The sequence below is a fragment of the Oncorhynchus mykiss genome, chromosome 22 (genome assembly GCF_057628025.1).
Source record: "Oncorhynchus mykiss isolate SJ-2025 chromosome 22, ASM5762802v1, whole genome shotgun sequence".
Lineage (NCBI taxonomy): Eukaryota > Metazoa > Chordata > Actinopteri > Salmoniformes > Salmonidae > Oncorhynchus > Oncorhynchus mykiss.
The window spans coordinates 16,904,136-16,928,722 of record NC_143043.1 but is presented as its reverse complement, the minus strand read 5'-3'; the positions used below and the strand labels follow the sequence as shown (position 1 = coordinate 16,928,722).

At 41.7% G+C, this 24,587-nt stretch overlaps 1 protein-coding gene across 7 annotated transcripts; it reads right to left on the bottom strand.

Moving 5' to 3' along the window:
• Nucleotides 1-14,681: 14,681 nt before the first annotated feature.
• Nucleotides 14,682-21,740, bottom strand: LOC110501446 (transcription factor Sp3). Of its 7 annotated transcripts, none has more exons than XM_021579014.3 (8): nt 21,563-21,732; nt 21,352-21,472; nt 21,138-21,229; nt 20,878-20,973; nt 19,110-20,319; nt 18,338-18,524; nt 17,787-17,983; nt 14,682-16,782 (listed from the first exon to the last, which is right to left on the bottom strand). In XM_021579014.3, the coding sequence occupies exons 3-8, from the start codon at nt 21,198-21,200 to the stop codon at nt 16,475-16,477; spliced, it is 2,061 nt and encodes a 686-aa protein (XP_021434689.1). In that variant the 5' UTR covers nt 21,201-21,229; nt 21,352-21,472; nt 21,563-21,732; the 3' UTR covers nt 14,682-16,474. The 7 variants fall into 7 exon arrangements, with proteins under 7 accessions (XP_021434689.1, XP_021434691.1, XP_021434687.1 ...); XM_021579016.3 differs by having other exon boundaries at nt 20,878-20,964; nt 21,563-21,730; XM_021579012.3 differs by lacking the exon at nt 21,352-21,472.
• Nucleotides 21,741-24,587: the final 2,847 nt, after the last annotated feature.

Genomic DNA, 24,587 nt, shown 5'->3' with positions numbered 1-24,587 from the left:
AGGGAGTTTTTCCTAGCCACCGTGCTTCTACACCTGCATTGCTTGCTGTTTGGGGTTTTAGGCTGGGTTTCTGTACAGCACTTTGAGATATCAGCTGATGTACGAAGGGCTATATAAATACATTTGATTTGAATTTGATTTGATTGATGACGCCACCCCATTGTTTCCTATGAGAATGCTCAGTGGCACATTTGATGATCAGGAAGTGTCATTGAAGTGTGTTGCCATCTTGTTACATGGAGGAGGTTTTGGAAACATTGCATGCACAGTTTGAGCTACTCTAGTAAGGCTAGCTCAGTGCTGCCCCCTCTCATGGAGTATCTCAGGTGGAAGGCCGATTGAGGTACTGCAGGCTGCCAATTGCAACTAAATTACCCTTATAACTTTGTCTGTGTGTGATTATAAAATAATCGTTTCAAGGACATACAGTTCCTTCAGAATGTATTCATACCCATTGACTTATTCCACATTTTGTGTTACAGCCTAAATTCTAAATGGATTAAATAGATATTTTTTTCTCACCATGTACACACAATACCCCATAATCTCAAAGTGAAAACATATATTTTTTAAAATGTTTGCAAATTAATTTAAATACTTTACAGAAATATCTCTTTACATAAGTATTCACACCCGAGACAATACTTTGTAGACGCACCTTTGGCAGCGATTACAGCTGTGAATCTCACAGAGCTTTACATACCTGGATTCTACAATATTTGCACATTATTCTTTAAAAAAATTCCTCAAGCTCTGTCAAGTTGGTTGTTGATCATTGCTAGACAAATTTAGTCTAATTTTAGTCTAGCCATAGGTTTCAAGTAGATTTAAGTCATAAGTGTAACTCGCCCACTCAGGAACATTCACTGTCTTCTTGGTAAGCAACTCCAGTGTAGATTTGGCCTTGTGTTTTAGGTTATTGCCCTGCTGAAAGGTGAATTCATCTCACAGTGTCTGGTGGAAAGCAGACTGAACCAGGTTTTCCTTATTTTGCCTGTGATTAGCTCCATTCGTTTTATTTTTTATCCTGAATAACTGCACAGTCATTAACGATTACAGGCATACCCATAACATGATGTAGCCACCACTATGCTTGAAAATATGTAGAGTGGTACTCAGTAATGTGTTGTACTGGATTTGCCCCAAACATAACACTTTGTAATCGGGAAAAAAATGTAATTGCCTTGACACATTTTTTTGCAGTACTACTTTAGTGTCTTGTTGCAAACAGGATGCATGTTTTGGAATGTTTGTATTCTGTACAGGCTTCCTGTACTAAGGGAGGGACCTTACAGATAATTGTATGTGCGGGGAACAGAGATGAGGAAGTTGTTCAAAAATCATGTTAAACAATATTATTGCACACAGAGTAAATCCATGCAATTTACTGTATTATGTGACTTGTTAAGAACATGCATTTAGGCTTGCCCATAACAAAGTGGTTGAATACTTACTGACTCATTTCAGTTTTTCATTTTTTATTTATTTGTAAAAATGTTGAAAAACATCATTCAACGTTGACAGTGTAAAACTATTTTAAATTCAGGATGTAACACAACAGAATTTGGAAACAGATGTAAATCTTTTCTGAAGGCACTGTACTGCTGGTGAAATATAAGCAATTGTTGGATTTTTTTTTCGACCACAAAGATCGCCATTTCTCCATTCACTATAATGGGGGTACGGTTTTCTGGAAAGAAATGCCTGCAGTACTGAGGTCGGCCTTCAACTTGAAATCCTCAATGAGAGGTGGCAGTCATTCTCCCCTGGAACAAATGTACCTCAAAGTCTGCTCAAGAACGTACAATATCGTTTTGGGGATGGGTTACACATATTGGGTTACAGCGCCTCTTCAACCTCAGGAGGCTGAAGAAATTTGTCTCGGACCCTAAAAGCCTCACAAACTTTTACAGATGCACAATTGAGAGCATCCTGTCGGGCTGTATCACCACCTGGTACGGCAACAGCACCACCTGCAACCGCAGGGCTCTCCAGAGGGTTGTGTGGTCTGCCCAACGCATCAAAGTGGGCACACTGCCTGCCCACCAAGACACCTACAGCACCCGATGTCACAAGAAGGCAAAAAGATAATCAAGGACATCAACCATCTGAGGCTCGGCCTGTTCACCCTGCTATCATCCAGAAGGCGAGGTCAGTAAAGATGCATCAAAGCTGGGACCGAGAGACTGAAAACCAGCTTCTATCACAAGGCCATCAGACTGTTAAGTAGCCATCACTAGCCGGCTACCACCAGGTTATGCAACCCTACACCTTAGAGGCTGCTGCCTTATACACATACACATGGAACACTAGTCACTTTAATAATGTTTACAAACTGCTTTACTCATTTCATATGTAAACACTGTATTCTACTGTATTTTAGTCAATGCCACTCTGACATTGCTCGTCCTAATATTTATATATTTTTTAATTCCATTATTTTACTTTTAGATATGTGTGTATTGTTGTGAATTGTTAGATACTACTGAACTGTTGGAGCTAGGTGTCACGGCCTTCAAAAGAAGTGGACCAAAGTTCAGCGTGGTGAGCGTACATTTTATTTTATTTTATTTTAAAATGTCGCCCAACAAAACAACAAACGAAAGAAACAACCGTGAAGCTTACAGGGCAAATGTCACTAACAAAGTTAACCACTCACACTGAAAGGAGGGAAAAAGGGCTACCTAAGTATGATTCCCAATCAGAGACAACGATAGACAGCTGTCCCTGATTGAGAACCATACCCAGCCAAAACATAGAAATAAAGAAACCTAGAAAACAAAAAATAGAATGCCCACCCCACATCACACCCTGACCTAACCAAATTCTCTATGGTCAGGGCGTGACACTAGGAACACAAGCATTTCGCTACAGCCACAATGAAATCTGCTAAATATGTGTATTTTGATTTGTAAGTGAAAAAAAAACATTGTTCAACTATTGTCACCTCATTTTATGAACTGCAGTGCTAGCTAGTTGTAGCTTATGCTTTCAGTACTACATTCATTATCTGATCCTTTGATTGGGTGGACAACATGTCAGTTCATGCTGCAAGAGCTCTGATAGGATGGAGGACATCTTCTGGAAGTTGGCATAATTACTGTGTAAGTCGGGTGAGAAGGGGGTGAGAACCATGAGCCTTGTAGGTTTTGTATTGATGTCAATGTACCAAGGCTACACCATGGTGCTACCCTACAGAGTGCTGTTGAGGCTACTGTAGACCTGTGTTTTTTTTGTTGAATTCTACCCCCTTTTCTCCCCAATTTCGTGGTATCCAATTGTTTTTTAGTAGCTACTATCATCGCTACCACTCCCGTACGGGCTCGGGAGAGACGAAGGTTGAAAGTCATGCGTCCTCCGATACACAACCAACCAAGCCGCACTGCTTCTTAACACAGCGCCATCCAACCCGGAAGCCAGCCGCACCAATGTTAGCGCGCACTGCGCCTGGCCCGCCACAGGAGTCGCTGGTGCGCGATGAGACAAGGATTTCCCTATTGGCCAAACCCTCCCTAACCCGGACGACACTAGGCCAATTGTGCGTTGCCCCACGGACCTCCCGGTCGCGGTCGGTTACGACAGAGCCTGGGCGCGAACCCAGAGTCTCTGGTGGCGCAACAGTACAGCGCCCTTAACCACTGCGCCACCCGGGAGGACTGAGGATGGTCCTCCCCTTCCTCCTCGGAGGAGCCTCCACTGCTTTAATCCCCCTATTCTCATTCGAGACCCCTATTTCAAAGTCACCGAGATCTTGTCTTCTATCCATGGTGCCAAAATCATGGGCAACTGGGCATTTTTCATACATGACCCTAAGCATGATGGATAATTAACTCAGGAACCACACCTGTGTGGAAGCACCTGCTTTCAATATACAGTACTTTGTATCTCTCATTTATTCAACTGTTTACTTTGTTTTGGTACTTACCTGTAGCTGTCTATACAAAGTAATACATTTGCGTATCTGAGTGTCAGTTTGTGTTAAGAGCTCCAGTTTGGGTTTAGAGCTCCTAGTTAGTAGGGAGCCTCCAAACCCAGTGCCAGTGCTCGATGGGATTCATCTCAGTGTGGATAGTGACTGTCAAATGGCTCCCATGTCTGTGATCTGATGAGGATCAACCTATATCAAACTGAAAGGTGATTTCAGAGCGAAATCGTTCTCCAAAATCATGCTGCTTGAGCCGAGAGCACATTTTTCCAGCATGTTCACAAACATGTAATTTCCATAAACACGTCCAGTAATTGACAGCTTGATTTGGGCTCTGCCAGGGAGCTGACAGCTAGGCTGGCAGGCCATGGAGCTGCTAGGCTGTTTTTATGCTAAAGGTACCTTACCACTAGCGCCTCAGGGCCTCGCCATAATGAGCTTCACAGGGCTTTGTGTGGATTAGGCCACCTAACACGTTGGTGCAAACAAAATCTCCTAAGACATCCCCATCGAATATGCTTCATTTTATTGGATTAATGCTCTGCTATTATGAATGACTTAATAGGAGTAGATAAACAGATTGGAATTCAAAGAGAGGTTTTGAGCTCTGCATGAAGTTACTGAGATTTACATTGAACAAATCAAATTGATTAGCGAGTCAGGGGATCGCACATATTCATACAGTATGTGATCTTGGTATGATATTCCCCCCAAAAGTATGTGTAGAGGGGTTTAAGTAGAACATAAGGTTTTTTTTCAACACTTCTTTTTTCAACTTAAAATGAAGAAGGAACTGTCCAAAGAAAGGCCATAGATAGAGAGCGCACAGTAATATCAGGTATCGTACAGCAAAAGCATGTTATCTCAATACTAGCACTGAAAGACACGTGTAGTCTGTTTGCCAAAAAAAGCTCCACAGCTCCATAGTAGGGGGAGACGACTGTGCATACGAGAGGAAAAAAGAGAGTCTGATAAATCTGTATTGAACACTGTCTGTAGAGTGTTAATACATATTAATGGTGACAGGGGGATTTGCAAGTGAATACACTACCAAAGGGATTAAACATAACTCTTCACAGAAGGGGAGGTCTCATCACTCCCATTCTGGCGTGGGACTCTGCCTTATCTGATGCATCCCCAAGCACACAGCCAGCAAACACTAAACCCGTATCTCTCCACTGGGCCTCTCTGGAGAGTTTACAATTTCTCGCTTCATTGGAGCCTGAGCTGAGCTTGTTACCGGGACAAAGGCGGAGAGGTGGCCTGCTTGAGAGCACAAAGCCTCCCTCACCTCTGAACGGACACATTTCCCTCTGATAACAGACGCCTTGTTGGACAGCACCGAAGTATCCCCTTACCTCCGTATGACAGAAACCGTTACCTGAGGGCAGGGAAACATGAATAAAATGACAAACAAATAAGTTGCAAAAGACCAGGGTTAGATACATCAAAGCACATGTCCAAATGAATGAGTTGACTTTGAGGATGAGAGGTTGAGAGGCAGTGTCCCAGTCCCTGGCTGACTGTTGCCTGCTCCACTCTGCCAGGATATGGTATTAGGCAGTGGTTTGTCTGAGGACAGCAGCTGATTCACTTGGTCCCTAATGGCATCAATATCAACAGTCATATAACACATCACTCAATTACTTCTTCACACTATACAACACTAAAAACCGCAGCCAGAGAGACGTACAGCGTTTCAGGCCTTTGCTGGAAGTGCACCATTGATTATTTTGAGATATGCTTGCCCTGTGCTTGCCTAGTATGAAGGCCCCTCTCTGGCTGTCTCACCTCAACCTCTACAATCAATATGCTTTCCTAGTGCGCCATAATGTGCTTTCTAAATGGTAGAAGTTGTGAATTTGGTTGTGTATGTTTTAACTAGGTAAGAACATCTTGGATTGATGCTTTCTCCCAACCACGCGTGAAAACCAGTCACAGCAATTTCAGCAGACATTAAAACAGTCTTGCTGAGACAGCTCCGGCTTTGTTTTCTTATGCTCTGCAAAGTTCTATTTTCAGTTTTACTCGGCGCAGTAATTATCTGCATTGTTGGTGAGAATAAAGAAAATAAAGTGCATGAATATGTGCCGGTCAATTGGATTCTGTCAGTTCAAGCTGAATTGGGTCCACATGCTAGCAGCTTGCCAGCTTGTAATAACGATGGTGTTTGCGTGGAACAATTTCCCCTCTAAACAGCTCATCAACAGGAGAGAGAGAGTCTGTCACCCGGGGTACAGAGTGACATATCCTCCGCTCCGACGTCTGTTATTAACATGTCTCTTAAGACAAGCTCAATTATCTGACACTGCCCGTAATTTTCCATTCCTTTTCTGGCACAATGTAAAGTTCCTCTCCTTTCTCTTCCAAGCTGCTCGTTTGGATTCAGAAACACAGATATAAGACATGAGTGGGAGGAAAAGAAAACGGGGGGGGAGGCAAAGTGAAGCAGTTACAAGCTTGCTCTGTTGGCCAATATCCTCTCTAATTTCTCAGACAAGTCTATGCTGTGAGGTTAGCTGGTAAGCTTTTAAAACAGCAAATATATATATATATATATATATATATTTATATATATATACAAAAACTGACATTTAGACAGCCACTGAAGCGATAAGAACTACATTATATTTTGCAACATTTCTACAATCACTCGTACTACACTGTTCTGTCCCTCTTCACAATTTAAATAGGGGCTAGAACAAAACTTGTCATAAACTTACAATGTGTTTATCATAGAACTAGAATGAATAGAACGGGTGTCCCCATTCAAGTCAATGATAGCATAATGGGTGGACTGGCAGCCATTGCGAGTGTAAACATAGGAGCAAAGCAGGAAGTAAAAGCAGGAAGTATATTCATCAACATGTGTAGTGATTTGTTGATTCAACTCAACTGACATTACAATAAATACATTCCATTGCATGAGCCGCGTCAGTTAACATCATTTGAATTTACATTCTAAATTACAATGAAAATTATTGCATCATAATACCAAGCTACCATTGCAAGCAAGTGCACCCATGAGTTTACCAGTCAAATTGCCAGGGTTAGAGGGTCCAAGTCCGTTATATTCATTCTATTTCTATGGTGTTTATTGCATTGCTTCTCATTTGGAGGGAGCATGGACTTAGAAGGCCTGTAAGCTTTCCTGCAAATGAGAGTATTCAAACGACAGTGCTACGACACTTTTACATTTCTGTTCTGCATGGCTTTAAGTGGGAGGACCTGGGTTGCCGTGGGAACGTTATAGGAAGTGGTAATGATGACAGCTCTAACTCAGTGCAGGTGTAGTAAACCGTGGACGGTTGGTCAATTGCCCAGAACCCATTACTTCTCCCTGGAGACACACCATCGACTATAACTAACCACTAACCTAATGTGCTAGGTACCTTCTGGAAAGGAGCAACCTATCGTCAACATTGAAATCTCTTTCATTTTAAAGAGAGACTAATGTAAGATACAAGGTTACAGGGACAGTAAAGTGCATGTTGGACATGGTGTGAAAAGAAGCTGAAGTTTGCTCCCAAATATGGTAGTTTACATACAAATGACATAGGCTATTGCTAAACACAAGCCTCTGTGATTTATTCAGACTATTAATTGAAGAGGTCCACTGGCAAACAAAGAGCGTAAGCATATCAGTAAATCGGCACACTACTCTTTTTCAGCTGTATTGGGGATTCGTTTACTGGTAGGCGGTTGGGTCAGCATTCTCTGGCCTGTGGTCCCAGAAGAGATCTCTACCCACCATTCTGAACACAATGATGTAATATGCATTACGCTGTCTCTTTCTATTTGTGCATGTCTGCTTTGAGAGTGTGCATGTGCAATGCACAGAGTGATGAAGAGAATGGGATGACCTTGGGAGTACATCAGTGTCATCTGCAGACAGTCCGTGTTTGAACACGATCCACCACAATGCCACTTGTAACAATAGTGTAAATGGGACTAAAATTGGGCTCACCTTAGAGTGCAGTCCTCTCGAAGGCTGAAAGCCGAGGATGAGCCCAGTGCCCAGCGGCAAATTCAGAGTTCTTGTTTTGCTCCCTGAGACGGAGACGTGTGTAATCAGAGAGAAAGTCCAGCACAAATTACGGGCTTCAATCAAGCCAGCAAGGAAAATTATATGTACATCATTGTTGCCGGCGCACATCTCTGGCTCTGTTAGACTGCATGCATATTACCTGTGTCAAAGCTGCCAGGGACATGACGAGAGATACTGAGAGCCATCAGCGCACTGCCACTCAGAGGGGTGTCGAGTCTCACCGCCTCCTCAACCCGAGCCACCCGGCCAACGTCTGTCTCCATGGGGACTCCATGCTGACCGCTGGGATGTTGTTGACACCGTCCAATGTACATTTTCACAGACATAAACTGTTCAGTTCTCCGCTAAAATACATCTCATCAAGCTGAATATTATTAAAGGCCAGCTCGTCACTTGGAGAGACCCTTGCACACATATATAGAGCGCTTCGTTGCTCCTCTGCATTCCTAGTTCAAACCATTTTTATGTTCATACCAGACTTTTAGCATCAAGAATAGTTTAGCTTTACAACACAGGTCATCAACAACATCAGAACATATTGGCAACATTATGGCAGCAAAAGGAGGAGAGGTTATGAATCCACTATAAACCCACTAAAAGGATCATGAAATGGTAATTCTTTACATTGACGTTTTAGTCATTTAGCAGATGCTCTTATCCAGAGCGACTTACAGTTAGTACCATTCATCTTAAGATCGCTAGATGGGACAACCCCATATCTCAGCCATAGGAAGTATATTTTTCCTCAAAGTGTTGCAGCTACAGTTGAAGTCGGAAGTTTACATACACCTTAGCCAAATACATTTAAACTCAGTTTCTCACAATTCCTGACATTTAATCCTAGTAAAAATTCCCTGTCTTAGGTCAGTTAGGATCACCACTTTATTTTTAGAATGTGAAATGTCAGAATAATCGTAGAGAGAATGATTTCTTTCAGCTTTTATTTCTTTCATCACATTCCCAGTGGGTCAGAAGTTTACATACACACAATTAGTATTGGCAGAATTTCCTTTAAATTGTTTAACTTGGGTCAAACATTTCGGATAGCCTTCCACAAGCTTCCCACAATAAGTTGGGTGAATTTTGGCCCATTCCTCCTGACAGAGCTGGTGTAACTGAGTCAGGTTTGTAGGCCTCCTTGCTCGCACACACTTTTTCAGTTCTGCCCACACATTTTCTATAGGATTGAGGTCAAAGCTTTGTAATGGCCACTCCAATACCTTGACTTTGTTGTCCTTAAGCCATTTTGCCACAAGTATGCTTGGGGTCATTGTCCATTTAGAAGACCCATTTGCGACCAAGCTTTAACTTCCTGACTGATGTCTTGAGATATTGCTTAAATATATCCTCGTCATTTTCCTACCTCATGATGCCATCTATTTTGTGAAGTGCACCAGTCCCTCCTGCAGCAAAGCACCCCTACAACATGATGCTGCCACCCCCGTGCTTCACGGTTGGGATGGTGTTCTTCAGCTTGCAAGCGTTCCCCGTTTTTCCTCCAAACATAAGGATGGTCATAATAGCCAAACAGTTCTATTTTTGTTTCATCAGACCAGAAGACATTTCTGTCAAAAAATGGCTTCTTCCTTGCTGAGCGGCCTTTCAGGTTATGTCGATATAGGACTCGTTTTACTGTGGATATAAATACTTTTGTACCCGTTTCCTCCAACATCTTCACAAGGTCCTTTGCTGTTGTTCTGGGATGGATTTGCACTTTTCGCACCAAAGTACGTTCATCTCTAGGAGACAGAACGCGTCTCCTTCCTGAGCGGTATGACGGCTGCGTGGTCCCATGGTGTTTATACTTGTGTACTATTGTTTGTACAGATGAACGTGGTACCTTCAGTCATTTGGAAATTGCTCCCAAGGATGAACCAGACTTGTGGAGGTCTACAATTTTTTTCTGAAGTCTTGGCTGATTTCTTTTGATTTTCCCATGATGTCAAGTCAAGAGGCGCTGAGTTTGAAGGTAGGCCTTGAAATACATCCACAGGTACACCTCCAATTGACTCAAATGATGTCAATCAACAGAAGCTTCTAAAGCCATGACATCCTTTTCTGGAATTTTCCAAGCTGTTTAAAGGCAGTCAATTTAGTGTATGTAAACTTCTGACCCACTGGAATTGTGATACAGTGATTTATAAGTGAAATTATCTGTCTGTTAACAATTGTTGGAAAAATGACTTGTGTCATGCACAAAGTAGATGTCCTAACCGACTTGCCAAAACTATAGTTTGTTAACAAGAAATTTGTAGAGTGATTGAAAAACGAGTTTTAATGACTCCATCCTAACTGTATGTAAACTTCGGACTTCAACTGTATCAGTAAACTCAGTGCTGGTAGGAAACTGTTAAGTACGAGTGTTCGTTCACAAAAGGCAAGGTGTTGGTTGTTTTTGTTTTTCAGTCAGACCTGTAATGAATTTGGTCAGAATCTATTCAGTAAGAAACTGAAAACACTCACAAAACACAGCTTTGACATACTTGTGAGATGTCACTTAACAAATGTAAAAAAAAAACAAGGATGACATAGAATAAGACTATTGAGAGTCCTCCTTCCCGTAAGAGAACAGCGACGCAAACCAGCAATTTCACCGAGAAAGCACCTAATTAGACCCTGTGAATAACACACCTCGCTCTTCTGGTGGAAGCTAGATGAAACAATTGCAGCTGGGCTATTCCCCGACAACCACCCCACAACAACCACACCACCACCACCACTTCAATTTAACACCCACCCAGACACCTCAGATAAACGTTGAAGACAAATAATGGCAGGAAACAGGAGCAAAACAAAGTGCGGAATATGGCAGCCACTGGTGACCACTATCAGGTTTGCATAATAGCCCCCTTGTCCCACCCCAGGTATCTGTTCACCTTGAGCTGGCCAACCCTAAACACAATGTCAACACAGCCACTCTCTCCCATAGCCCTGCTGAGACTCCAGAGGGAGGTCACCAAATTGTTTCTGGAAAGAAAGAAAAAAAATCACTGACCTACTGCAAAATTGGCCATATTCAGTAGACAGGGAATATCAGGTTATTGAGTCGATCCATGCTGTTTCCTTGCCAGGGGAAAATGATCTGCTCCATTGTCTGCTGTCTTTTGCAGTTGATCAAGGGCAAGAGTGTGTCTGGAATGTAGAGTGGAGAGGGACCAAGCAGGAGACTTTCAGAGAGTTTTCACTTTCCTAACTGACTCAGAAAGAGAGTGCCCTACAGAACAAGAGGTACATTGAACAGCACATTGCAAGTCACTCATTAAGGAGCCATATACCTACTCGTTTTTTAAATAACACATTTTAAAAAAGGACTTTAAATGCTGTGTGCTAGCAGCACAGTAGTTCAACCGATATACAATGTTAAATGAGCAAAGCTGTTGTACCGCAATGATCCTTGGCACTGTACTTTTGGTGTTGTGGATTCCTCCCTGTGAAAAGCAGAATAGTAGTGATTTTGTCAAATTGCAGGCAAGTCTTTCAACAACACTGTGGGACATAGTTAGTCAAAAAGGGGGAAAGAGATGAAACACTCCTCTTTTTGAAGGGTGCTGCATCTTCGGTACGGAATAATGAAACAAGTCATTTCAGCCATTACCTCCCCGTGGCAGAGATCCATAATCCGTATGGTATTTAAAACTTCATTCACAAATACAGTGGGAAATGCCATTACATTATTATAGCATGTGGCCTTCTTTATAGTTATTTGTTATACTAGAGTATTTTATTATGAATGCATTTTTCACATGCATTGGAATGACTGACGTTGAGCACCATGTACAACTACATTGCAATTCAAATAGAGGTATCTATCGCAGCAAAGCTATTTTGCAGTACAAACAGCAAACAATTTAAAGGATGAAGAGTTGGGATTATACCTTTCAATCCCAAATTGCAACCACTGGAAAATACTTCCTTTTACTCTTTAAGTTTGCATATTTTACTTAAGATTTCCCTTGTCAACAGATTCCTAGACGATTTCACTTCAGCAGTGTCATTTGTTTCATAACATATTTACAGACCAGTATTATACATAGGACATTTCATTTGAGTGACAGTCTTCTACAGTCAATCAAAACAGCAGATTGCCCAACCTGCACCAAATATTCTTCAATGTCAACAGGATAGTAAGTGCCCATCTCTTTAAGTACAATGGTTTCAACTATGCTCACAACAGAGGTACTTCAATGGCAGCATCATCTCTCCACAATGCGGGGCTGGACTGAAAACTCTCAGGGACAATCAGTGGATAGAGCACACACCGTCCTGATGGGTCCTGTGTTTTAGGTGAAACAGCTACAGAATACAGCTAATATAGCCGTGAATAGCTCTTGACCCTTGGTGGAAGGTCAAGACTGTGTTAGGAAAACAGTATCTCAATGTCTTTGAATTTCAATCTGATCTAAAACTAAAGATGATTTATTTTTGTAAATCAAGACCCTCCCACTCCTATGATAAAATGAGTGGTTCAGGTGAAAACGAATGAACATCATCTGCAATACCAAGTGAACTTTCACAAGAGTATAAATGCTTCAGTAGAAAATGACTGACAGCATATAGTCCGATGTCATGCTCAGCTACGCAGGGATCTCTATTCCTCCTTCACCCTTGTGACTGAGCTGCCGAGGAGAATCGTTTGGTGATGGCAGCTTTTATCTGGGAAGTCCAGCAGACATGTTTTCTCCTCGGTGGCACTGAAGCACTTCCACTTATCAGTGTTGTTGAGGTGCTGGCAAGTGAAGGCCTACTACTTTTGGGTGAAAGCTGCACACCACCAACACAGGCCAAATAAGTGCAGAACAGAAGAGGAAGTAATAAATGATAAATGATAGTACCTGTAGTCTCTCACCACCAGTGATTTGATAAAATCCCACACAGATTGCCCCAATTCAACTGAGCAATATTGGGCAACTACTTCCCAAACTGTGTCGCTCAACATTTTACCATCAGGTCTCACATATTCTGTCACTGAATCCCAGCCAGTATTTTGTGAATGAATGAGCATCCCCTCTTTCTTAAGATTTTCCAATAGCTAGCTTGTTATAAATACAAGTTGCATTATACAACGAAGGAAACCAATAATTAAGGATATCGCAGGTAAATCATCAAGATACTGTGTGCCTTATCTGAGAGATTGCCCTCTCCCCACACCTCGGTGTATTGCAGATTTCATTCCTGGAGGGGAGCAAAAGATTATTACAATATTCGGATTACCGAGCAGGGGAAATTAATTGGACTAATTAACATACAAATAAATGATGATACCGTTAACACATTTCATTAGCTAAAACTGTCATTCTGTGTTTGCGGTGCACTTGGTATTGCATTACAATTAATTGAATTAATTCAATTATGCAAATGAAAGGTACCACAAAATGGACGTGTCCTTTTAACATTTATAGACCACATTTTCTGACTCCCGTCTGCAGCAAATTGACTCAGATTCAAAACCCATATGTGCTTTTCACTCTGATTTGACGGATATAGGCATTCATACATCAATCGTTTAATGATGTTCCTATGGAGCCCTGCAATAACTGTGGCCAGCACAACGCACATGCATTTCTATCAGTTGCAGAGAAAAGGCACTATGTAACACTATGCTGGAGAACTTTTTTCACACAAACGAGAAGTTACAAATTAAAAACACTACAAAACAACCTTAAATTTGTGGAGCAATCTAAAATAATCATGTCGAGGCATGAGTTATAGAGTGACTGATTGTAACAATGCATACTCTGCTTTCAGAGTTAAATTAAAGTGAGCCTCTTAAAACCACTCATCTAAATTGAGAACAACACAGATGTTTGGGCAATAGCCTGCATTCTTGCAGGAAATATCTATTGCATTCAATAAAGCATTGTTAACATGTCTTATTTGTACGGACCTTTCAAACGCTTCTTTGCGACAAGGAGTGCTGCAAGGATTACTTGCATTTTGATAATATATTCTTAAACTTTCATAAATTTGTAGGCAAAAAATATAACATATACATCTAGCCTATTATAGAGTGATTTCTCACGAAACCCAGACAAGAAAATACTATGATTTGGGGGATTTTCACAAAATGTAATCCATAGAAAAGTCCTTTGAAGAAAGGATTTTGGACATATTTTGACATTTGTATCTAAAAGCCGGAGAAATAAGTAATACAAGTTGGCATATTTATTACATTTTGGCCTTACTCAGGACTCGTGTCCTGGGTTTTGTGAGGAATCACACTATTCTAAAGAGTTGAAGTCATCTACAGATCATGTTCGTCCTGAAACAGAAATTCATATACCCGGAAAGGCCTATTCATGAACATTAAATGAACCATGTTTTACCTCCTGTTGGCTTCAGTGGCTAGATGAGTGAAACCGCAGGGGGGTCTAGGAGGGTCAGAAGGTCAGTTTGTCTCCCCTCCTGCTCCTTTGGCTGCAGTGACATCTACTGGACTGGACAGCCAAACAGAGAGAGAGGTGCCAACACGCTAAGAAGTCCAATGACAATGTGCAGAAAAATCTATGAGAACTGACAACTCTTGTGGCACTACTCCAATAACATTATTTCACAAATACTGAATTTCTGGTTTCAATATGATTATGCCACTTGGATGCAGTGGTAATACCTGGACTACGACTGGAACGCATTTTTGACCAATCAGATTGCCGTTTCATAGTACAAGATATTATAATAATATAATAGTAGAATAATAACACGACAACTTACTAGCAGGTAATGTTTAGTCATTTTAGTATGAAATAATATGCTGTGCACAAAAAGTGGACCTTGTACAATTGTTTTGCGCTTTTTGAAAACAAAACAGAATAAAATATGTGAAATGAATACCAAATGTTACAAAATGTTCATAATGAACCAAGGATTTATAACATGACAAACATCCAGATTGAAACTTTCTGAGATTGTAAAAATGTCATGATCACTTCTAAATGTGAATCTGTGAGGTATAACAGTGTTTTGTTCATGACCACACAAGGTATAGTACATTTCAATTACATGACGGTGGGCTTAAAGCCACTGGGGGCCTTATGAGTTGAAAATATATTCCAGAACGTCACAACAAACAATCCCGGCAGCAGACACAATGCACACAATTCACGTTCTTCAATCTTACATTTCATAATCTGAATAAAAACCTAGATACGGAGATATATTACCACAGAAAAGGGACTCGAAACCCATTTCAATTAAAAGAAATAAGACAGAGACAGAAACATGTATACTAAACTGACAGTGCTGAAAGAGCATAACCAACACAGTTCCATGGGCAGTGTACGAAGAGTTTCATACAAAAAGATCATTAACAAATTGCAGGTGAAGAGAACAGTGCTATTAAAAGAGTACCGACCTACACAGTGACACCATTTCATTTCTGTTTTAAGAGGACTGATTGATTGAGGCGCAGACACAGAATGCATCTTTTTACCTAACTATTACATAAAAGTAAGGGGGGTTGTTGTCATTTAAAGACTGACACACTCAGTTCAAAGAGCATAGGTAACATGGCGACAGCATAATTCACCTTGGCTTTTGGTCCATGGAATAACACATCTCTACACAACACCCCATAGCAGCCCTAGCGACCACAGCGGAGGATTGTTCTACCGTGCAAACTGACAGCACTGCATGACCAAGTCACCCTGAGATTAGTCAAATTTGGCAATTTAACCCCTAAGCATGGCTTTTTTCTCTCTCATGTAAATGACTCATCTATTTTGTTTAAATTGAGAATCATTTAGAAATTATTTTTTCAAAAGAAACACATGAATATTACACTATACACGTTTAAAAAAAACTTTTAAAGATGTTGGACCTTGAGATACCACAAAACCAGTTTACTATGCAAAGCCTAATATAGAAGAGCTGCAACACTCAAAACACTTGATTTGCAAGAAATGCATATTACATCAATTGTGGTTGTTGAATAGGAATTATACAGCATTTTAAATAGAAGATTGTTTCCTTTTTGCCACCTGCAAAGTTATTCAGGATGCAACTGAGCGGGGGGGGGGGGACGCTGAGTTTTAGGCAAGCACAAATAACTAATCAAGAAGTACAAAAAAAATTAAGAACTGCATATGACAAAAAAAAGTTCAATTACATTACAACATTTACATGATGACACGTCTGGACGTAAGAAAGAACTTACTTCAGGAAAATAACAGGAGTCACACTCAATGTTAACTAAATGTTTTGCTTAAAGGAATCTGACAGACCTAATATCCAATCACTTCATTTCTGTACCAATATTTTTTATACACATTTAACTCAAACCTTGAAGTAATTAACAGTATCTTAAAAACCACACGCCGTTCCACCTTTTCAACTCCACAATATGATACAAAATAAGGCATTTTAGTGGGTATGTATTGGAACCACATTTAATGCTATCATTCTTCTTAAAAATATAATATATATTCATGTATGTATATATAAAAAATAAAAATAAAAACAAGCAGGGAACATTAGCGATGAAGAAGTTCATGAAGCGTTAATGAGTGTCACTGTGACTCGGCCATCGCTAAGACTTCTCCGGCTGCTACGGTGACTAGCTGCAGGGGGATCTCAGCGTTGGCCAGAATGTCCTGGGCGTTACTGGAGCCCTGCTGGATGTTGGTGAGGATGAGGGTGGTGCCGCCAGCCGTGATGATGCTGTCTGACGAACCCGCAGACTCCATGGAGGCCACCACCGCGCTGCTCACAGAGTTCATGACTCCTTTCTTGTTCAAGTGCGTTTTAATGTGCTTGGCCAGGTGGTCGCTCCGCATAAAGCGCTTGGAACACTCCGGGCAAACAAACTTCTTCTCCCCTGTCACAGAGAGACCAAACAAGGGTTAATAGTCGGACAGACCACACTGAACAAAAATATAAACGCAACATGTAAGGTTTTGGTCCCATGTTTCATGATCTGAAATAAAAGATTCCAACATTTTTCCATACGAACAAAAAGCTTATTTCGCTCAAATTTGTTTACGTCCCTGTTAGCGAGCCTTTCCCCTTTGCCAAGATAATCCATCCACCTGGCTGGTGTGGCATATCAAGAAGCTGATTAAACAGCATGATCATTACACTGGTGCACCTTGTGCTGGGGACAATAAAAGGCCATTATAATGTGCAGTTGTGTCACACAACACAATGCCACAGCTGTCTCAAGTTGGGGGAGCGGGCAATTGGCATGCTTACTGCAGGAATGTCCACCAGAGCTGTTGCCAGAGAATTTTATGTTAATTTCTCTACCTTAAGCCACCTTCAACGCTGTACGGCGTTGCGGGCGTGCGGTTTGTTGACGTCAATGTTAACATAGTGCCCCAAGGTGGCGGTGGGGTTATGGTACGGGCAGCCATAAGCTATGGACAACGAACACAATTGCATATAAAAATCAATGGCAATTTGAATGCACAGAGATACAGCAATGAGATCCTGAGGCCCATTGTCGTTCCATTCATCCGCCACCATCACCTCATGTTACAGAACGATAATGCACGGCCCCATGTTGCAAGGAAGTGTACACAATTTTTTTAAGGTATCTGTGACCAACAGATGCATATCTGTATTCCCAGTCATGTGAAATCTATAGATTAGGGCCTAATTTATTTATTTCAATTGATGGATTTTCTTATATGAACTGTAACTCAGTAAAAACTTTAAAATTGTTGCATGTTTGCATTTATATTTTTGTTCACTGTCTATCACTTCTAAAATACTACTATGAACTCATTATGTAATCTGTATTGTGGGACTAATGCTAATGTACTAAATTATATATTTCAAACGAAAAATGTAATGCAAATGTTGACGTGAGTGAGAGTGCACCTGTGTGTGTTCTCCGGTGTCTCTGCAGTTCGTCGCTACGCGTGAACCTCTTCCCACAGTACATCCAGCTGCAGACGAAGGGCCGCTCCCCTGAGTGCCAGCGCAGGTGCGCTCGCAGGTGGGATGTCTTCCCGTACACCTTCCCACAGCCCGGAATGTGACAGATGTGCTGCTTCTTCTTGCCCATATTGGATCCTCTGAGAACACATAAAAACACACTAATATATCAAAGAAACACATTCATATACTGTACTTATAGCTAAATAGACCTGAACTTGCTCTGGGGTTTATTTGGCCCTTGCGTGCCAATGCTGGTGACCGGGTCAACAATCAAGACTTTCAGGGGGCTAACGGAAGATGATTTTGAAAATTTTTTTTTTTACAGTAGGACTGTGTTAGATTGAGGGGGAAAACATATTTATGTTTCCCATTCATACCCTTATAATTGAAACATCATTAGTAAAGGGAAGATTCCATCCAGTGATTTCTGACCACCATAAGCCACTCTAATCGTAGCCCATTAAAACAGAGTACAGTATGAACTCACTCACCTCCCTCCAGCCTCTTTGCAGTTGGGGCAGGTGCAGGCCACCCTTCGTAGCCTCTTGCCCCCCTCGTCGAGCTGGTCCTCCTCGTCCACTAGCCTGACCCGCAGGTGGGACAAGTCACTGGTGTTCAGAGTGGAGTCACTGCCCAGCTGCCAGTTCTCTGAGTCCGGCTCCTCCTTTATCTGGATATCTGGAGGGAGACCAATCAATCCACACATCAATATGACCACAAGCATTAACAATTGCATGCTAAATGGCCTGCAAAAGCTACAGCGAAAAGTGCTTCTTCGCTAAATGCTTTAAAAAAAGATTGTGACAGTTTGGCTATGAACAAATTCGAAACCCCTGTTCAAACTTGACAATGTGTGGATGGATAGCTTGAAGAAAAAAAACACTTGATAATTTACACTCCCTTTAAATCTTCAAATAAGTTATAATATGCTTGCATATCTCACAGATCTATGAAATAATCTTAATTACATGGTCAGACAATTGTTTAAAGACCTGCTAAGTTTAGTGTTATATTGGTAAATGTGTGTACGTTTACAAGTTAGAAAATTATTTTCCTACAAAAACACAACGTGACAATAATCTTCAACAGCATAAATAATGCCTGTCGACTCAGGAGGCTCCTGTCAGGTGACTCGATACTGTAAATTGTGCTTCCTGCGGATTAGCTTTTTTTCCCAGAACCCCATGGTTTCCTACATACAACCAAGTGTTCTACACTATCATGGTGGGCATGTCTTATTGATGATGGAGGAGGAGACTGTACCTCCAGGGCTGTCGGTGTCCTCTGCCTGTTGGAAATGAATGCCTGTCTGGGCCAAAGAGTTAACAGTCACAGTCTGCAGGTTGGGGATCTGTTGCGCTCCTCCCTGGCCCAGAGACAGGGCCTGCAATGGGGCCAGGGTGATCTGCTGGGCTGGGTTGGTGGGCAGCTGGATGTTCTGCAGGTTCTGGACCCCCTGCACCTGAAAGGTCTGCCACTGGATCTGGCCTGAGGGAGTGACGGTCTGGGCCTGGATGATGAAGGTCCCTGGGTTGAAGAGCTGCACGTTCTGCCCCCCTCCTGCCTGCACCACCTGACCATCACTGGTCTGGACCGGCACTTGCTGCAGCTGGATGATGGACTGGCCTGAGGAGACCTGGATGTTCTGAACATGGTTCTGATGAATGTAGCCCTCCTGGAGACCAGAGGGATCTGTCTGCTCTGTGGCTTGGGTCAGAACACCCGGCTCATCTATGCTCTCAGGCAGCTGGGCCGAGGATGTTGGTAGATACATTTCTGAGTTAGCATTCGAGTCATTTACAGATAGAGTTTGCGAGAGCTGGTCAGCTGTCTTCTCCAAACTCTCAGAACTGTCTACAGGCTGACTGGTCATGATTAGCTGGCCATCAGAAGTGACCCCTGTTGCTATAGTCTGAGCACCAGAGAGGCCCAGAGAGTCCAAGTCCACACTGTTAATGGGGACAAAGGTGATGTTCCCTGGCAACCCCATAGGCACATTTGTGACAACCTGTCCCTGGTTGTTAAAGGTGGAGCTGCCGATAGAAACACCCTGGATCTGCTGGACATGACCAGTCTGTGATATGAGGTTTTGGTTGTTAGTAAGGATGTCTCCAGCCCCTGTCACACTTATAGTTTGAGTTCCGTCAGGCAAAATCTGGATCTGCCCTGTGGCATCTTGGCTCAGAGTGGCCCCCTCCACACAGGAGGTGGAGAAGCTTAGTTGCTGTCCATCAGCTGTCTGAATGTACTGAATGTTAGGCACTGCGTTGGCGGAGGCGTCGCTTCCTGATGTCACAAAGATCGGTTGGCTCTGAAGGTTCTGGAGAGGAAGAACATACTGTCCGTTTGATGTCATAATCCGCTGAGTCTGGATATGGACCGCGCCAGGTTCCTCGTTCACTGTTGTTGTGGGGGTCAAAACCTCCCATCTATCTGGGTTCCCTGTTAACTGGATGGATGTTAGGTTTGTAGTCTGTGGATGAAAAAAAATATTGTTTTGGTGAATAAAACAATTAATTAGCCTAGAAGATGCATCGTCAAGATGCAGATTGCAATGTTGTGATTATGTAATGTTAATGTTAGACATAGCAGTGAAATGTTGACTGCAAGCCAAATAGTTATTGTATTCAGAAATCTAGCCAGTTGGAAAAGACATGGCATTAACTGTTATTATTCAAGAAAATGTAAAATATATCATTTATACACTGAATGCATAAAAACCACAAACGCTATGAGTTTTGGTGCTGCTTGTTCACACGATTTAGCAACAAATGTGAAGACTGATTTAGAGGCGTTTCTTGACCAGATTCCATGTTTGTCTAGAGAAGGTGCATGAGAACCCTAATTTCTAGTGTGTGATCAAAATAGGAGCACACTGCATGAGTACCTTTTGGGAATATCTCATTCACAACAGCACTACAGCACTGAACTACAGCTCTGCCAACACCACTCGCGTTCTATTACAAAAAAATATAGATTCCTTTTTGGGTCGATTACATACATTCTAGCAGAGCCAGTGGTGGTGACTTACCACTACAGCGGCAGCACCGTTATCCCTCTCTGACGATGGCGACCCGATCTTGCTGCAGGTAGCTGCCAGCAGAGCGAGCGGTGATGGCTGAGTGTCCTACCCACAATGGGCGGGTTTAAAACGAAGAAAGTGGGTGGCCGTTAGTCCCGGAGCCACACAGGAAGTTCGACTTTTACTACAAATTTTAAAACGTGTGAACTTCACAAAGCACTTACTGAAACCCTGACCGAGAACTACAAGGGGCAATTTCTAAATAGTACCTGATCTCCTGTGCCACCGTCTTGCTGCAGAAACTCGCGTTGACAGCTGTCCAAGGCAGCCATTTCCTCTTGTTTCACTGGCTGCTCTGGGGCTACATGGCACGGAAAGAAGGAATCGGAGCAAAACAAGTTAAGTTCAATCTCCACACGGAAAAGGGCAGCACATTGGTTTGTAGTTATTCCACTAACGTTATACACTTCAAGCTGGACTGACCTTCGTTACATTTGCGGTGTGGAGTTGATGATCAAACTGAAGCCATTTAGCTACGAATCATACATAGCTTTGTGATAATTGTTGTTGCTAGCATGCAGGCTAACGTTTACTGTTGGCTAAACTGTTGAAAAAGATTAGCCAGTTAGTTAGCTAACATTAGCTTAGCTAAAGGGTGCACAGACATACCGATGTTAGATTGAATATTACATACCAGTCATTACGTGAATTATTTAAATTCGCAGAATCCCGGTATTATCACACGCCAAACATGATTACATTAATCGAAGGGAAGCTGAAAACGGTGATTCTAGTCAATTTTTTTCTATTTTGATTGACTGTGCGGAAAACGCAAAGGGTGGGGCCTGCAAGAGTCACGTACAGGAAATCCCGCCGTTCTTCTTAAACCCAATTGGCTACCGTCTTTTATTCTCTGTATTATCATTCACCAGTGTCCATGTCAGTCATTTTCTGACTAATTCCTTTCCTGTGTATTATTCTTTCAACAAGGATAATGTGGTGCCAGGAGTTATGATGATGGCCATTGTTAATCGTTCATGTATTGAAGCCTTCTGCAGCCACAGTGGATTTTAAACATATTCTCAATTGCTTTCACTTAACTTCAATTAAGATAACTTATACTGCGCTAAAGTAGATCATTAAAACAGACTAAAGTCTAACTATTAGCCCATTAATCTGTCATTGCTTGGCGATTTCAGAGGCAGGTCGACCCTTTCTTTTTCAGGATAAGATGTGATGCATTTGTAGCTAGATACTTCCCTTGTGTTGGCAGCTGAATAAAATACATTGTACAGTACCAGTCAAAAGTTTGGACACAGCTACTTATTCAAGGGTTTTTCTTTATTTGTAATATTTTCTACATTGTAGAATAATAGTGAATACATCAACTATGAAATAACACATGGAATCATGTAGTAACCAACATATTTTAAATGTGAGATTCTTCAAAGTAGCCACTCTGCCTTTGACAGCTTTGCACACGCGTGGCATTCTCTCAACCAGTTTCACCTGGAATTCTCTTCAACAGTCTTGAAGGAGTTCCCACATGCTGAGCAATTGTTGGCTGCTTTTCCTCCACTCTGCAGTTCAACTCATCCCAAATCATCTCATTTGGATGGAGGTTGGGTGATTGTGGAGGCCAGGTCATCTGATGCAGCACATCACTCTCCTTGGTCAAATAGCCCTTACACAGCCTGGAGGTGTGTTTTGGGTCATTGTCCTGTTGAAAAACAAATGATAGTCCCACTAAGTGCAAACAGATGGGATAGCATATTGCTGCAGAATGCTGTGGTAGCCATGCTGGTTAAGTGTGCCTTGAATTCTAAATAATTCACACAGTGTCACCAGCAAAACACCATCACACAACCTCCAGCTTGCTTCACGGTGAGAACCACACATGCGGCGATAATCTGTTCACCTACTCTGCATCTCACACAGACACGACGGTTGGAACCAAAAATCTCAAATTTAGACCCATCAGACCAAAGGACAGATTTCCACCGGTTAATGTCCATTACTCGTGTTTCTTGGCCCAAGCAAGTCTCTTCTTCTTATTGGTGTCATTTACTGGTGTTTTATTTCTCTGCAGCAGAGGTAACTCTGGGTCTTCCTTTCCTGTGGCGGTCCTCATGAGAGCTAGTTCCATCATAGAGGTTGATGATTTTTACGACTTCACTTGAAGAAACTTTTAAAGTTCTTGAAGTTTTCCGGATTGACTGACCTTCATCATTACTTTAAGACATGGACTGTCGTTTCTCTTTTCTTATTTGAGCTGTTCTTGCCATAATATAAACTTGGTATTTTACCAAATAGGGCCATCTTCTGTATACCACCCCTACCTTGTCACAACACAACTGATTGGCTCAAATGCATTAAGAATGAAAGAAATTCCGCAAATGTACTTTTAACAAGGCACACCTGTTAATTGAAATGCATTCCAGGTGACTACCTCATGAAGCTGGTTGAGAGAATGCCAAGCGTGTGTGAAGCTGTCATCAAGTCAAAGGGTGACTATTTGAAGAATCTCAAATATATCAAATATATTTTCATTTGTTTAATGCTTTTTTGGTTACTACATGACTCCATATGTGTTATTTCATAGTTTTGATGTCTTCGCTATTATTCTACAATATAGAAAATAGTAAAAAATAAAGAAACCCTTGAATGAGTAGTTGACTGGTACTGTATATGTCAATTGTTCATCAGTTATGTTTGGACAGTCTGACAGTGGTTGTGATTATGTTAAAAGGAGCACCAAAAGTAAAACAAACATAATTTTACACTGTTATATTCTATGTACATGTTATATTTTTCTTTCTCTAATGAATAAATTGCTCATTTATATAATGGTATATGGCTGTGGTATTTTATTTTCATATTGAATGTTGATTTTGGAATTCTCATGCACCAAAGATACATTTTACCATACTTGCCATCATTCCTACGGAAAGGTAATTTCTGCTTTAATTTCTGCTTTTTTTTCTATCATTGAAGTTAGCACAGAGGTCCTTGAAAAAGACTGGTAGGCATTAGGCAAGGGTACACTAGATAAACTATAGATGTCCAGTTAATTGACAGTGCTTTCCTGTATGAGTTATATAACCTGTATCAAATTTTCTCGTTAACAATACAGAACAAAAATATAAACGCCACATGCCACAATAACGATTTTAGTGAGTTACAGTGCATATAAGGAAATCAGTCAATTGAAATAAATAAATTAGGCTCTAATCTATGGATTTCACATGACTGGGCAGGTTGGGCCTGTGAGGGCATAGACCCACCCACTTGGGAGCCAGACCCACCCACTGAGGAGCTAGGCCCAGCCAATCAGCATGAGTTTTTCCCCACAAAAGAGCTTAATACAGACATAAATACTATTCAGTTTCATCAGCTGTTTGGGTGGCTGGTCACAGACGATCCAGCAGGTGAAGAAACCGGATGTGGAGGTCCTGGGCTGTTGTGGTAACACGTGGTCTGCGGTTGTGCGGCCGGTTGGACGTATTGCCAAATTCTCTAAAACGATGTTGGAGGCAGCTTATGGTAAATAAATGAACAATAAATTCTCTGGCAACAGCTCTGGTGGATATTCCTGCAGTAAGCATGCCAATTGCACGCTCCTTCAAAACCTGAGACATCTGTGGCATTGTGTGACAAAACTGCACATTTTAGAGAGGCCTTTTATTGTCCCCTTTTATGCCACACCTATCAGGTGGATG